Source organism: Podarcis tiliguerta, assembly GCF_965153285.1.
Source record: "Podarcis tiliguerta genome assembly, chromosome: 14".
Lineage (NCBI taxonomy): Eukaryota > Metazoa > Chordata > Lepidosauria > Squamata > Lacertidae > Podarcis > Podarcis tiliguerta.
In genome coordinates this window covers 711094-727108 of record NC_139547.1, presented here as the reverse complement: position 1 = coordinate 727108, position 16015 = coordinate 711094, and the positions used below count along the sequence as shown (strand labels likewise).

At 47.8% G+C, this 16015-nt stretch overlaps 1 protein-coding gene across 2 annotated transcripts in view; it reads right to left on the bottom strand.

The window, feature by feature from the left end:
- Positions 1–11460, bottom strand: part of CIB2 (calcium and integrin binding family member 2) — a 43464-nt gene extending 32004 nt beyond the window's left edge. Inside the window, exon 1 of one of the 2 annotated variants that reach the window (XM_083412853.1) lies at positions 11017–11460. In XM_083412853.1, coding sequence (XP_083268979.1) covers positions 11017–11067 — 51 coding nt within the window. In that variant the 5' untranslated portion in view covers positions 11068–11460. The remainder of the gene's footprint in view (positions 1–11016) is intronic. The other variant, XM_083412852.1, reaches the window with a different exon arrangement.
- Positions 11461–16015: the final 4555 nt, after the last annotated feature.

Genomic DNA, 16015 nt, shown 5'->3' with positions numbered 1-16015 from the left:
AGCTACAAACATGAACCTGACCAAACTGCGGGTGGCAGTGGAAGACAGGAGTGCCTGGCGTGCTCTGGTCCATGGGGTCACGAAGAGTCGGACACGACTGAACGACTAAACAACAACAACAACAACAACAACAACAACAAATGCATTACAGACAGAGATTTAACAATCAGAAGTCTGATGGTCTTGAGATATTTGCTGATGCGAGTTTTGGAAGTGACACTACAGACAGGAAAAGCATGTCTGGAGTTTGCTATATGTACAACCAGGGTCTATTTCATTGGTCGTGCAAGAAGCAAACAACAGTAAGCTTAAGTTCTTATGAAGCTGAACTGAATGCACTGTCTTATTCACTTGTGGATTGTGCATGGTTGTTACAATTGTTTAAAGTCATGAGAATTCCTGTAAAGTGTCCAATCCAGGTTTATCAGGACAACAAAGCATGTTTGGCTTTGCTGACTTCTGAAGGTTGTAAGCAAAGCACGAAGCACTTGCAATTGAAGCTGCAACATGCTAGAGAATGTGTTCAGAAAGGACTCGTAACGGTGTCCTACATGCCAGGTAATGAAATTCATGCTGATTTATTGTCCAAGGATGTTTCAAAGGATCAACACTGTACCTATGTACACAAATTGGGTTTGTACTGAGATTGTACTAACACACTGCCCAGTGATGTTCACAGAAAGGGGGAGGATGTTAGTTTCTGTTTGCCACTGTGCAGTGCTTTGAGTCACAAGACTCTGTTTACATTCCAGAGGCATTCCATGCTGTTGGATGTCTCACAGGAGACGGGAGACGGACGTGATGTTACTGTTTCCTGTTCCTTTGTTTGTTTCAGTTGCTCTCTGCTTTCACAGAGAGAGGATGTGTTTTCATAGAATCATAGAGTTGGAAGAGACCACAAGGGCCATCGAGTCCAACCCCCTGCCAAGCAGGAAACACCATCAGAGCACTCCTGACATATGGTTGTCAAGCCTCTGCTTAAAGACCTCCAAAGAAGGAGACTCCACCACACTCCTTGGCAGCAAATTCCACTGTTGAACAGCTCTTACTGTCAGGAAGTTCTTCCTAATGTTTAGGTGGAATCTTCTTTCTTGTAGTTTGGATCCATTGCTCCGTGTCCGCTTCTCTGGAGCCGCAGAAAACAACCTTTCTCCCTCCTCTATGTGACATCCTTTTATATATTTGAACATGGCTATCATATCACCCCTTAACCTCCTCTTCTCCAGGCTAAACATGCCCAGCTCCCTTAGCCGTTCCTCATAAGGCATCGTTTCCAGGCCTTTGACCATTTTGGTTGCCCTTCTCTGGACACGTTCCAGTTTGTCAGTGTCCTTCTTGAACTGTGGTGCCCAGAACTGGACACAGTACTCCAGGTGAGGTCTGACCAGAGCAGAATACAGTGGCACTATTACTTCCCTTGATCTAGATGCTATACTCCTATTGATGCAGCCCAGAATTACATTGGCTTTTTTAGCTGCCGCATCACACTGTTGGCTCATGTCAAGTTTGTAGTCAACCAAGACTCCTAGATCCTTTTCACATGTACTGCTCTCAAGCCAGGTGTCACCCATCTTGTAGTTGTGCCTCTCATTTTTTTGCCCAAGTGCAATACTTTACATTTCTCCCTGTTAAAGTTCATCTTGTTTGTTTTGGCCCAGTTCTCTAATCTGTCAAGGTCATTTTGATGTGTGATCCTGTCCTCTGGGGTGTTAGCCACCCCTCCCAGTTTGGTGTCATCTGCAAATTTGATCAGGATGCCCTTGAGTCCATCATCCAAGTCGTTGATAAAGATGTTGAATAAGACCGGGCCCAAGACAGAACCCTGTGGCACCCCACTAGTCACTCTTCTCCAGGATGAAGAGGAACCATTGATGAGCACCCTTTGGGTTCGGTCAGTCAGCCAGTTACAAATCCACTGAGTGGGAGCATAGTCAAGACCGCATTTTACCAGCTTCTTTACAAGAATATCATGGGGCACCTTGTCAAATGCCTTGCTGAAATCAAGGTAGGCTACATCCACTGCGTCCCCTTCATCTACCAGGCTTTTTCTGTCTGCGTAGTTAGGAAAATAAAACTCTTTGCAATGTAGCCATAAATCTCATCACTTCCACATGCTGCTTTGATTCTCTGCATAATGGAATGTGCCTGGAGCCTTATCAAAGGCTCAGGTCGTTAATCACGTCAGAGGCGATTCCGGAGGAGCTTGGCCGATCGCAGGTTCCGACATTGGCCAGGGGCCCATCCGGTCCTGCATCCCCTTCTCACAGTGGCCAACCAGGTGCCTGCAACCAGGGAAACCCGCAAGCAGGATGCCAGCCCAAGAGCCCCCTCCTGTCCCGCCAACAGCCTCTTCCGCCATGAAAGCCTCCCATCCTCTTTTAAAGCCATCCAATGCCTCCTGGAGGAGCAAGTGGCATAGTTTGTCTGTGTGTCGGTGGGGAAAGTACTGCACTTTCTCTGTCCTGAATCTTCCAGCGTTCAGCCTCATTGGGTGTCCATGAGTCTGAGTATTATGAGAGACGGAGAAAACCTTTTCTCCACCTACTTTCTCCATTTATATACTTCTATCATGTTGCCTCTTACTTGTCAAAAGAGACGGTGCCTGTCTGAGGGTTTTACCTTTACACCTGGCAAAGTAGCCAAGGAGGGGTGGGGGTTGCTTGCTTCTTTGCTGCAAACATTTCTCCATCTCTCTTCAGCCTCCCTGGCTGCCGGCCCTTCCTGGGCTGAAAAGGCCCCATGGGAGGAGTCTTGAACTGAAGTGCAAGAAGCCAGGAAGGCTGCAATAGTCGGTGCGCCAGTGAGATGCTTTACAGAATGAAAGCAAGAGCAATCACAAATACTGCTTTGAGGGGTTTTTTTCCAATCAAGTTGTATATAAATTTTATGAACTAAATAAAAAAGGTTAAAAAAAAACATAATCACCACCCCCAGTCAGCTTAAAAGTTAGGTAAGCAAGACCAAAAAAGAGCCCCTGCACTTCACTCATGAGAGTGAATTATTTTATTTTATTTTATTTTATTGATAGAAGAAAGGTCCACCATCTGAAATCCTGGAGAGCCACTGCTGCCAGTCAGTGTGGTCAGTACTGAGCTCTGTGGTCTGACTCAGTATGAGGCAGGCGCCTGTGTTCCTCTCCGGTGCCAAGGGTGCAAGAGGTGCTCTTACAGACCCCCAAACACACAATCAGGATGCCCCAATAAACTAGTTTAATTCTGACTAGCTAAACATGTTCTAATTTGCCAGCTCTAACTAACCATAAGAAAGGAAAGAAGCTGTACCAGCAGACCTGGGCTGGGCCAAACTGGTTTGGGTTTCAAGGCCCTCTCTGTGCCTAGTGGAGCATCAATTATTAAGCCCTCCCCCCCCCCAAGTGATCCGAAAGTGAGGCTCTTTCCTGGGCTTGTATTACGTGGCACAGGGGGAGGGGGGAGCAGGCACCTGGTCGGTGATGTCACCTGGTCTGAATCGGCACAAAGGGAAATAAGAGCTGCCAGGGCCACGTCTGCCTTCATCCCGGAATGTGCAAAACACCTCATTTTTTGAGAGCTATCACTTCAGGGAGCTCCATTTCAAAAGGCTGGCGCAAGGTAACAAAGAGAAGTGGGTTAACTCTCGCAAAAGCAACCTGCTGTGTAATTATATCGGCCTGGAGAAGCAGCCAAGGCCAGTACTTAACAAGAAAGGGAGTGGAATGTCATCCAAATGTCCAAGTCAGCAAGGAAGAAGACGAGCGGCACTGAGCTCAATCAGGGATAATAATAATACTGCACTACTGCTGGGGAGGAGTATCGTGATGCCCCATATAGGCCAATTCAACGCTCCCATCTGCAGAACTGGCCCTGTTGCAGACGCCACTTACCATCATCTGTTCCACATTGGTAGAAAAGAGATCCCTGATTGTGGCGGCTCCTACACTTTGGAACTCCCTGCTCACTGACATCAGGAGGTGCCTTCCCTGCACTCTTTTCGGTGTCTGCTGAAAAAAACATTGTATAGACTAGCCTACCCACATGTTTAGCAACTTAGAAAATTCTTAGCCTACTTTCCCCCCAAAAGTCATAAATTATTATTAATTCTTTTTTATTGATAATGTTATTGCTATATATTTTAGGGAAACCACTTTGAGGGTTTTTTTGGGAAGGTTACAGTCAAGCGGTGAATTTAAAACATACGTTCTTCCAATGTCCTACATTGGTAAATTTTTGGCAGAGAATAGAAATGACTGACTGTATAGAAAACTCTTAAATTTGCAGAGCAAAATATACTTTTGAATTATATATCCAATACAAAGGGACAATATGAATGGACTCTCCGTGCCCCTACTATGGCAAAAATACAGGTATTGATGAACTGGAAGAATAAAAATGAGGTTCTCTTCAACGAATGGAAAAAAGATATGTATAAACTTGCAACACATGAACAAGTTGCGTACAAACATAGACATGCTGTGGACAAATTTTACGATATTTGGAAATCATTTTTATAAACACTGTATTAGGTTAGGTTTAAGATAAGCACAATAACAATCTTGTAATGTTTATGTTTTTTGTTTGTTTTTTACATGGGTGCTATTTTATTATATTACTATTCATGTCTTATTTTACCTTGCACAGTTGTAATTTTATACTTATTTTTCAATAAAGAAAATCTATCTAACTATCCATCAAACCGTGGATTTATTTTATAAAATATAAAGGCTGGCTAGCCCAACATTCTGACAGTGGTCTGCTGAAAGCCTCTGAGTGCTCAGAAGCAAAACAGGAACTGCCTTGACTTTTCTGTGAACCACCCTTAGACCTCCAGGTATAGGGCAGTATAATAATGATGATGATGATGCCTTTCCCCAGTACTGTGCAAGGATAGGAAAACACAAGAGCCCTGGAAATGCTTCTTCTTCCCAGAGCTGCTTCTTAGGGCGGATATGGCAGAAGGCAGGGAGACAGACAGAAAGGGAAATTCTACCCTTGTCCCTGCTGTTAGGATGGCAAGACAGAATAAGGAGGGAGTAGACAGCCTGGAGGTCGTCTGGAGGAATGAAGAGGGAGCTTGGTGGGGCAGTGCCCCATTGACCCATACAGAGCAGCCTCCACTGATTCTTCCAAATGACCTTCAGTCCCAGAGGGCCATGTTCCCGCCACAGGCCACCCTCCAGGGGCCAGGGGGTCTCTTCCAAGTAGGCGTGGTCAGGGGCAAGAGGAGTCAGAGATTTCTGTGCCTGCCCCCAGCTCTTTCCTCTCCACAGGCAGGAAAGCAGCAGAGCAAGGATACATTCCAGCCTGTCCAGGAGGCAAATGAAGGGCTGCTGGGGAGGGGGGGGGCTCCCAAAGGGCCTGAGCTTCTGATCTGATCCCTGCACTCACATCTGGCCCCCTCTGTTTTGCAGAGACATTTTGCCTTGAAAAGTGGCGAATCGTCAAATCTCCAAATAAATATGTAAGCTGCCATGGACTAGCAGCTTTAAACCGAAATCTGTTTTCTGTGAATTTGTCCAGACAGTTTACCACAAACAACTTAGGTTTTTATGTAAAATCATCCTGTATACAAACAGAGAACTTATTTTCTGAGTGCCAGTCCTTTCCTAGGAATAAAGTCACCAGCCACACTCAGAAAGGGGGCTTTAAAAGACTTGCAGTGAAACACCAAGTTATGCAGAAGTACAATAAAAAATGGGAGGTGGGCTAAGACCCCATAGCTAGGGCATGAAACAAAAATAGCCCAGTGAGAACTGGGCACTGTTAAGCAGGCATGGAAAACCAAGGACAGGGGGGATGGAATAAAGCATCACAGAGTATCCAGCATGGCTGACTGGCCCCCTAAACTGGAGCACTCCACACTATAACATTTTGCTGCAGACCTCACTTGTTAGATTGCTAAAAGCCACTAGAAATGTGTTTAGAACCATTGGACGTGCCAGACAATAAAGCAGCCTTCACCTGCTTCCTAAAAGTCACCAGACACTTGGCACAGGTAGTGAAAGAGGGGAGCTTCACAACTGCAGTGCCACCACAAATAAGGCCCTATCTTCATTAGCCACCCCCAAATTCAGAGGCATACAAGGCACCATTGGTGTGCACGGTTGTTGTTTTTTGTTGTTGTTGTTTAGTCGTTTAGTCGTGTCTGACTCTTCGTGACCCCCTGGACCAGAGCACGCCAGGCACTTCTATCTTCCACTGCCTCCTGCAGTTTGGTCAAACTCATGCTGGTAGCTTCAAGAACACTATTCAACCATCTCGTCCTCTGTCATCCCCTTCTCCTTGTGCCCTCAATCTTTCCCAACATCAGGGTTTTTTCCAGGGAGTCTTCTCTTCTCATGAGGTGGCCAAAGTCTTGGAGTCTCAGCTTCAGGATCTGTCTTTCCAGTGAGCACTCAGGGCTGATTTCCTTCAGAATGGAGAGTTTTGATCTTCTTGCAGTCCATGGGACTCTCAAGAGTCTCCTCCAGCACCATAATTCAAAAGCATCAATTCTTCGGCGATCAGCCTTCTTTATGGTCCAGCTTTCACTTCCATACATCACTACCGGGAAAACCATAGCTTTTACTATGTAACAATGAAAAGGTCCCTGCCCCGAGGAATGTGCAATATAAAAATTGGCACAGGGGAGGCAGTAGAGCAGTGGCCAAGTTGGCTGGGAATGATGGGATACTGTATGGTGTCCAACAACTTCTGGAAGTCACAAATTCTCCATCCTTGCAGGACAGAAATAGGAGGGAGAGAGGGGCAAATAAACAAGGAGGGAACAAGGGATATTTAGCAGTGATTGCTCATGCTGTGCCTCCAGACTCTTTCATGGGCAGCCCAAACCACCTGCCTGTTTCTTTGCTTCCTTGCTTTAATCTACATGATGTTTTAACCACCCTGTTCATCAAGAAAAGTCCCAGGGCGGTTTGCACATCTGTCCAGTTAAAGCAACACACAATAAAACAGTTTGACTGCAATTCTCTGCAGCTTTCAAGTTGTAGCCTGAAATTATTTTACGTTATTTATTCTATCTAGGTCATCATGTTTTACAAGCCAGCTCAGTAAATATTAAATATCAGGTTTACGATGTCAAGTTGTAGCCAACTCAGTCCTATACAGAGTACACCCATTGAAATTAATGGCATACATGAGCCATGCTTGTTAACTTTGGTGGGTCTACTCTAAGTAAGACTAGAATTGGATCCAAGCCATTATCTAGAAAATATCCTGCTCTTTTAAACAAATCTTTGGCCAATTCCACCAGGCAAACACAAAGCCAACTTTACCTTCCAATTTATTTTTTATTTATTTTTGTAGCAGCTGGAGCTCTGGCAATTGAATTCCAATTCAATTAAAATGTTTTGGCCTGCCTGGAGAAAGATGGAGATGAATCATCCACATCTGATCAGGCAGCTTCCCTAGGCTATAAAATTGCACCAGCGTTGAGAATGACTTAATGAACACATTAGACTTTCTTCCTCTGTCAGGGAAGAAGTGGATGGAGTTAATTCAAAACACATGGTTTTGCAATCTGTCCAGAGGGTTGATTGATTGATGGATTGCATTTATATCTCATCTTCCTTCCAAGGAGCTCAAGGTGGCTTACAGAGTTCTCTTCCTCCCCATTTTTCCTCCCCCAAGGTCACCCAGTCAGGGGCATAGGAAGGGGGATGCAAGGGCTGTGGTGTGTCCCGGGTGCCACCCTGACGGGGGGTGACAAAATGGCCGGCGGCACTCACTGCAGGGCCTGCAGCGCGCACAAGCCACGCATCTTGGCGCCCACAGGCTCCGCGCTGTCCGCCGGCTGCTGTAGGGCGGCTGAGGCCCCACGGCACGCTCCATCCCTCCCTGTGCCGTCCCTATAGGAATGGGATGGGGCATGTGGCGCCCATAGGGATGCCCCAGGTGGCTGAGAGTCTTCCTCTGCCGCTGCACCCAGTGAGCTTCAAGGCCAAGTGGGAATTCAAACCCTTGTCTCTCCCAGATCATAGTCTGAGTCTCTAACCACTACACTACTTTGGCTCTATTGATATGATTTAATATATTTGATTTAATATATTAGCTATATTAAATCCTGGGAAGGGGGAATCCTATTCCATATCGAAACACGATGTTTGCACAAACGGTTGAAAATGTCCCTGTGGATACCCATATTATGGTTTAATTTAAGAACATTCCTGTCCATCCAGACACTGGGTGGCTGAAAGATAATGTTCCTTGGATCATTTATATTATTTAGCTGTGAATATATCCAGTTGTTTTTAAAGTTTGGGTAGTTGTTTGCAGCCCTGAACTCCTTTAAGAGGAAGAGCAGGATTATTATTATTATTACTACTACTACTACTACTACGACGACTACTACTGTTATTATTATTGCTGTTTCACAATGTGGATGTGTGAGCACAGAATGGCCAGTTGATGCTGTATGCCTGGACTTCCAATAAGCTTTTGATATTGGGACTGGGACTGTCTACTAACATTTTGTTGACAGGTCAAAAAAGCTTTTGATGAATTACTTGTCCCCCCAGACTCCTGAGCCAGCTTGGTAGGAATGGAATTAGAGGAGAGTTTCTCTTACAGAACAAAAGATGGCTTGAAACAGGAATGGAGAGCAGGAATAAACAAGCTATTCTCCTGATTTGGGGGGGGGGGAGAAATGGATACTGCCCCCCCAGGAGTGAGCAGTGAAGGAGCCAGGTTTGCTGAGGATGCCAAATTGTTCAAAGGGATTCAACCAAAAGGGAATTGCGGGGAGTTCTAAAAGGGTCTCTGCAAAACGAGTGGAACTGGCAGGTGAAACTCAGTGTGAGTGCGAGCAGAGTGATGTGCATTGTTGCCCCCTGCCCCCCCGTTCAGCAAGAGAGGGGGGGTTATGAAATCTGGGGTGCCATTAAGAAGCCATGGAGGGCAGCAGGGGGAGACAGATTTAATCCACAGGGTGCAACCTACCATGACATTTGGTTGGACTTCCACAGCAGAGCTTCCTGATGGATTCTCCCCTGTGTCAAAGAATGCTAAGAGGCAGGATGACACCCCCCCCCCCAGTCTATGGGTAACATGGGGAAGAGCCACATGGGGGAGACCAACTGCAGAGCACAAATTTGATTCAACCCTAAAGCCTTATGTTCATAAACTAAAAATTGTAGGATGTATATATCACTTTTCAGGCAGGCCTCACAAAGCAGTTTACATAAGATTATTCCAGTTATAACATTCATTACAAAAAAGTTACACTACATAATAGAAAAGTTGTTTGTTTAGAAAATGCTGTTACTGCTTTAAAGAAGGGTTAGACACATCTGGACTGGTCTGATTCTGTATAGGCAGGTCTTTCCTTGAGGGACAGAGCTCTCCTGTGACTCTGAGCTGGGAGACTTTTCTCACTTCAATCCTGGTGTTTCCATGGGGGGATGGAAGTGCCCCTTTCCCACAGTCCTAGAGAACCACAGCCAGTCAGTCCAGAAAACCCTGAGCTAGGTACACAAATGGTCTAAGGAAATGGAGCTTTCTGTTCATCTCACAGGGATGTGTAATGATAAAGGGGGGGAAGGATGTACATCCATGCCCTGGAGCTCTTTGCAGGAAAAGTAGAATATAAATGATATGACTATAAAGTGGAGATGTCAGGGATTGAACCAGGGACCTTCTGCTCACAAAACAGGAGCACTGCCATGGAGCTATCACCTCTCTGTAAATTGCTAGCTCTCTTGGGCTGTCATCATAGACAGGTGAAAGTTGCATTGGACTTGGTGAGGCTCTTTTTTCTCTTACCAAACATACAGTGGTACAGTACCTCCGGTTACATATGCTTCAGGTTACATATGCTTCAGGTTACAGACTCTGCTAACCCAGAAATTGTGCTTCAGGTTAAGAACTTTGCTTCAGGATGAGAACAGAAATTGTGCTCCAGCGGCGCAGCAGTAGCAGGAGGCCCCATTAGCTAAAGTGGTGCTTCAGGTTAAGAACAGTTTCAGGTTAAGTACGGACCTCCGGAACGAATTAAGTACTTAACCCGAGGTACCGCTGTATACAGAATTACACTGTTACACTGCAGTTAAAACAAATGTAGCCCCAAGACCATGGGTTGGCAAACTATGGTCCGCGGGCCGGATCAGGCCCAATTGCCTTCTAGATCCGGCCCGCGCCAGGAATCCAGGCAGCCGGCATAGCGCGCACATGCACAATGCTTTTTGTGACTCAGCCAGGTGTGGGGGTCAAAAGTGAGGCGGGCGGCTGCTGAAGACAAGCCCCTTCTCCGCCCGTCGCATGCGCAGCAATCTTTTCTTCCGGGGTGGGGGAGAGGGGAAAGGAGCCACAGTTTGGATTTCAGGAAGGGCAGTTGCGGCGGCAGGGGCTCAGAGGCGCCTCGGGAGCGACGCCCGCCGGAGTCTGTGGCAGCGGTGCTGGAGGAAGCGGGGAGCGCCTGGGCGGCGGCACTCCAATGCAGCTCTGCGCTCTGCTGGGGAGGCCACTCATGAGGAAAGGTAAATCGCCCCCACCGCCGCCTCATCTTCCCTCACGTGGGGAAAAGAACATTTTTGCTTGAGCGGCGCCGGCCTGACTTAGCGTGGCCAACGGCTTTTCCCTTCGCACACACATGCGCACACGCTCTCCAGGGCTGGCAGGAATGGCACGCTTACCTCAGCCCCCCACCTTACGGGAGAAATAAGAACTGTCAATGTATAAAATGCAAAGGAAGCAGCGTGGGTGTATGAGGGAACACCTCCCCCCCAAAAAAGTCACATTTGGGCAACGTTGGGGCTGGTCCCAATAAGGGGTTTTGCCAAAAATGTGGGTCATAATCATGGCAACATACAGTCCGCCCCCCCCCACAAGGTCTGAGGGACAATGGACCGGCCCCCCGCTGAAAAAGTTTGCTGACCCCTGCCCAAGACCAACTCAAAAGCATCCAGTATTTTGTGCATTGGGGGCGGGGGGAGAGGACTGCCACCTTGGGGGGGGGGGTGCTCCCTGGATTTTCTGTCTCTGGCAAGAGAATATATACAGAGCAGCAGAGCGACCTCCCCGTCCCTGCAAGGCAAGGGCCGCTCACCTGGTAGGCATCCAGCTGTTCATCTGTAAATATCGTCTGCTTATTGCCCATCTTAAAGGGGGACTCCTCTCCGCACGCACAGGCATCCCATGGCAAGATTCAGGAGTTCTCTGACCTGCAGGCATCGAGAGCAGACATGCAACTTGAGGAGCCAGTGGAAGAGCATCTCCGCGCCCGCATCGGGGAGGCTCCCGGCTGCCGTCTGGGCAGCAGCAACCAGCAAAGGCAGGAGGCAGGGGGTTAAAATCCCACGCGGATATCGCCCCCGAAGGCTGCCTCCTTCACTGCCCTGCGTTTTCCTCGGGTGCAACGGAAGGGTTTCTCCGAAGGGCGAAAATCTGATGCGGAGCTTCCAGGGTCTGGAGAAACCATCTCGGCTGCCTCTGATCTCCAGCGCCCCCGGCGAAAGACCCCTCCCTCCTCTCTGCAGCTTCGCGGTGCGGGAAGGTTCTCCACCACTAGGTGGCAGCCAAGAGACTCGCCTCCGCCCGACCCGCTTAGGGCCGAGGAAGATCGCGCAGCGGGGAGCGGGCCGACTTCGGAGTGTCACAGAACTCTTCTTCAGGCGTGATGCTAACCGCACTCGCCAAAAGGCGGGGCAGAAGAAGCTGCTGCTTGTAGAGGACCCACCTGAAACAGGCTGTAGGGCAAGGGTGGCCAGTGGGATGCTCTTCATGGGATGATGGACTACAACTCCCCTCATCCTGGCTAATGGGCCGTGGTGGCTGGGGCTGGTGGGAATTGCAGCCCAACAGCATCTGGGGGCACCACCTTGGCCCCACCCCTACTGAGACTAGCTTGTCCTCCCTGCAAAAAAGAGGGTGGGCTGTGCTGTGCCTTCCTCATGCTGTCGTAGCATGTAAGTATTCCCCTCCACAGCTAATAACAGTGCCAGGCAAGGCCTCTTCCCTGCTTCCTCCTATTGCCAAAAAAGAAAATGACTTCGGGTGCACCAGACATTGGCTGTGTAGGCACCCTATATTTCATGCACACAACCTCCACCAAAGAATCCTGGGAACTGTAGTTTGCCAAGGGTGCTGGGGATTGTAGCTCTGTGAGGTGCAAACTACAGTTGTCAGGATTCTTTGGAGGAAGTCCTGTGATTTAAATGTACAGCATGTGTGCAGACATGGAACATGTAGTTTGCTCTGAGCACATCAGATTTTTCAAGCTCCCTGCCTGTGTTCAATGAGTTCAGACATATGAAAGAAAGAAAAGGAAAACACTGATATAGTTTAAAGAAAGTAAATCTGTTCCCACTGTAAACTCCTAGTTGATCAATAGAATAACACAGGCAAACATTTAGATCCCTTTAATCATGAGATTACCCCTGTAGCAATAAGCTTGTAGCTTTAAAAATAGTGTGTCCTTGTTTGCTCCTGTCTTAGGGTGGAGAAAGGTCAGGCAAGATCCAGCCAGGGACTCTGGATCCTTTCAAGAAATCGATGGGAAGGAGAAGCAGCTGAATATGACATTGTGATTGCCCACCGTACTTAAAAACAGAACTTGGGTCTTATATCATCTTAAAAAACTAACCAAGTTATTGCAGCATACACCAAGGATCTTCTTCTGCTTGAAGGCCACATGCTGGCAGTGGGCAGGGTCACTGGATGTGACTCTTCCCTTTCCACACTGTGAGGGGTCATCTGTTGTTGTTTAGCCATTTAGTCGTGTCCGATTCTTCGTGACCCCATGGACCAGAGCACGCCAGGCACTCCTGTCTTCCACTGCCTCCCGCAGTTTGGTCAGACTCATGCTGGTAGCTTCAAAAACACTATCCAACCATCTCGTCCTCTGTTGTCCCCTTCTCCTTGTGCCCTCCATCTTTCCCAACATCAGAGTCTTTTCCAGGAAGTCTTTTCTTCTCATGAGATGGCCAAAGTCTTGGAGTGTCAGCTTCAGGATCTGTCCTTCTGTCCTTCCAGTGAGCACTCAGTGCTGATTTCCTTAAGAATGGAGAGGTTTGATCTTCTTGCCGTCCATGGGACTCTCAAGAGTCTCCTCCAGCACCATAATTCAAAAGCATCAATTCTTCGGCGATCAGCCTTCTTTATGGTCCAGCTCTCACTTCCATACATCACTACTGGGCAAACCATAGCTTTAACTATAGAGACCTTTGTTGGCAAGGTGATGTCTCTGCTTTTTAAGATGCTATCAACTACAGTGTTCCAATTGCCATCACTCTCAACAAACTACATTTCCCAGGATTCTTTGGGGGAAGCCATGTGCCACCAGGGTGCTTTCTTTGCCCACCTATCCCCAAGGCATGTTTATGCAGAAGTGAAGTCCCTCTGAGGTCACACTTACTCCCAAGTTAGTGGGCCTGAGACTTCAGCCTGACAGCCCCAAAGGATGTTTGACCATTGCTCCCATTGGCTGTTTTGCAATATTTATCCAAGCGAGATAAACTTGCCATGCGACATCAGCACATTTCTGTGGGTGCTGCTGTGTTATCAGCTCCAACATCTTTCATCATGGGTGTTGCTTCAGCTTCACTTTGTTTTGAATTGTTTGCAAATGACCAACCAATTGCCCAAAGATTGCATGGCCAAATAAAAATTTATCACAGGCAATCAAAGGTTTTGCAGATAAAGCCTTGGAACAACATTGTTGAAAGTGTACAGGACTAGGAACCAAGCACCTTTCTGCATGTGTTCCTTTGTTTGCATCAGGGATGGGGAATGTGCTGCCCTGCAGATGCTGCTGATTTACAGTTCCCCTCCTTAGCCATTCTGGATGTTGCTGATGGGATATACCTGAAGGAGCGTCTCCACCCCCATTGTTCTGCCTGGACACTGAGGTCCAGCGCCAAGGGCCTTCTGGTGGTTCCCTCACTGCAAAAAGCTAAGTTACAGGGAGATGGCCTTCTTGGTAGTGGCACCTGCCCTGTGGAACGCCCTCCCGCCAGATGTCAAAGAGAAGAACAACTACCAGAAGACATCTGAAGGCAGCCCTGTTTAGGGAAGCTTTTAATGTTTAACAGACCATTGTATTTTAATATTTTGTTGGAAGCCACCCAGAGTGGCTGGGGAAACCCAGCCAGATGGGAGGGATATAAATTGTTGTTGTTGTTGTTGTTGTTGTTGTTTGGGAGTCCAACATCTGGAGTGCAACAGGTGGGGAAATCTGCATTAAACAGTTTCTCTCCCATCAGCAAGACTCCTGACCACAGCAACCCTGCCTTGTCTGGATCTGTGTTGAGTGTGCTCACTGCCACTCCCCCAATCCATTCCTAAACTGATGCCCAACACTGACTGGTCTTCCCCAGCCAGAGGCCCTCCACATGCTGCTGGACAACAAGTCCCATCATCTCTGACCATTAAGACTGGACTGATGGAAACACAGGTTCTTCACCTCTGGGTTGCAGGCACTCCACTCCCCCCCCCCCCGGAACAGAGATCATCTTTTTCCCCTGGGGAAAAGAACATTCCGTTGACTCTTTTTGCAGAGGGCATGTTCAAATTTCATTTGCATAACCTCCCAGTGTTGTCATAAATCTTCAGCTCCTTCCTCAGGGCCTCTAAAACACAATGATTTGTGGATCCAATTAAGCAGAAGGTTGGGAGGTTTGTGCAGTGCAAAGTTAAAACTTTCCCATGGAGGAAAGTGCTAGAGATGGCTATAGGAGAGGGAGGGAGGGAGGGAGGGATGGGTGGATTGACTGATTGACTGGGTTTCCCCAGCCACTCTAGGCAGCTCCCAACAGAATATTAAAAACGTGATAAAACATCAAACTTTAAAAACTTCCCTAAACAGGGCTGCCTTCAGATGTCTTCTAAAAGTCAGATTGTTGTTTATTTCCTTGAGATCTGATGGGAGGGCGTTCCACAGGGCGGGCACCACTACCAAGAAGGTTGTCTCTGGTTCCCTATACAGTGGTACCTCTGGTTATGTACTTAATTCGTTCCAGAGGTCCGTTCTTAACCTGAAACTGTTTTTAACCTGAAGCACCACTTTAGCTAATGGGGCCTCCTGCTGCTGCCGTGCCACCGCCACGCGATTTCTGTTCTCATCCTGAAGCAAAGTTCTTAACCCGAGGTAATATTTCTGGGTTAGCGGAGTCTGTAACCTGAAGCGTATGTAGCCCGAGGTACCACTGTAGCTTCACTTCTCACAGTGAGGGAACTGCCAGAAGACCCTCAGAGGAGGATCTCAGAGTCTGGGCTGAATGATGGGGGTGGAGGTGCTCCCTCAGATCTATAGGGTCAAGGCCATTTAAGGCTTTAAAGGTCAACACCAACACTTTGAACTGTGCTCGGAAACACACTGGGAGCCAATGAAGATCCTTTAGGACTGGTGTTACATGGCCTTGGCGGCCGCTCCCAACCACCGGTTACTCGGAGGGTGTCAGTCCTCAGAGGTTTATCTATTCAACAGGCTCAAAAAGTCAGTGACTTGCTAAGCTGTTCAGCTGTGTTCTTTGCCATCTGTCTGAGGACAGAAACAGCCATATATTGCACGGGGCTGGGCCCAGCTGCTTGGCTGCTTGGGGTGAAGGTCAAGTGGGTGCCACTGCCACCCAATTTGACCCACACAAGCCAACCAGGCTGGCAGCTGTGTCTTATTTCACCACGCACAACCGTGTCCCCCACCACACATAAGAGCAGGAGAACACAGATCAGACACATGGTGCACACAGCTCTGTGCTTCAACATCTCACATGGTTTTAACTGTGGAGACGCAGCACACAAATAAAATGATACACCTGTGGCCTGAAGCCAATGATAGGGCTGGCCCCAGTATTGCATGTTGCAAACCTGAAGTGCAGCCACCTCCACTCACTTGAAGGGGACTTCAGTTTCAAGTGGGCATTAGATTGCAGCCATGGATCTGAAGTGTGATTATGCAGAACAAGTCCTGTGGCTTTCAATGGAGCTCACTCTTGTAAGCATGCATAGAATGTAGGCATAGAGCCCAGTGGAATGAGATCAGAGGCCTGTCCAGTCTGGCATTCGGTTCTCACAGCCACCAACCAGACATCTGGCTCAACATGGGTTCA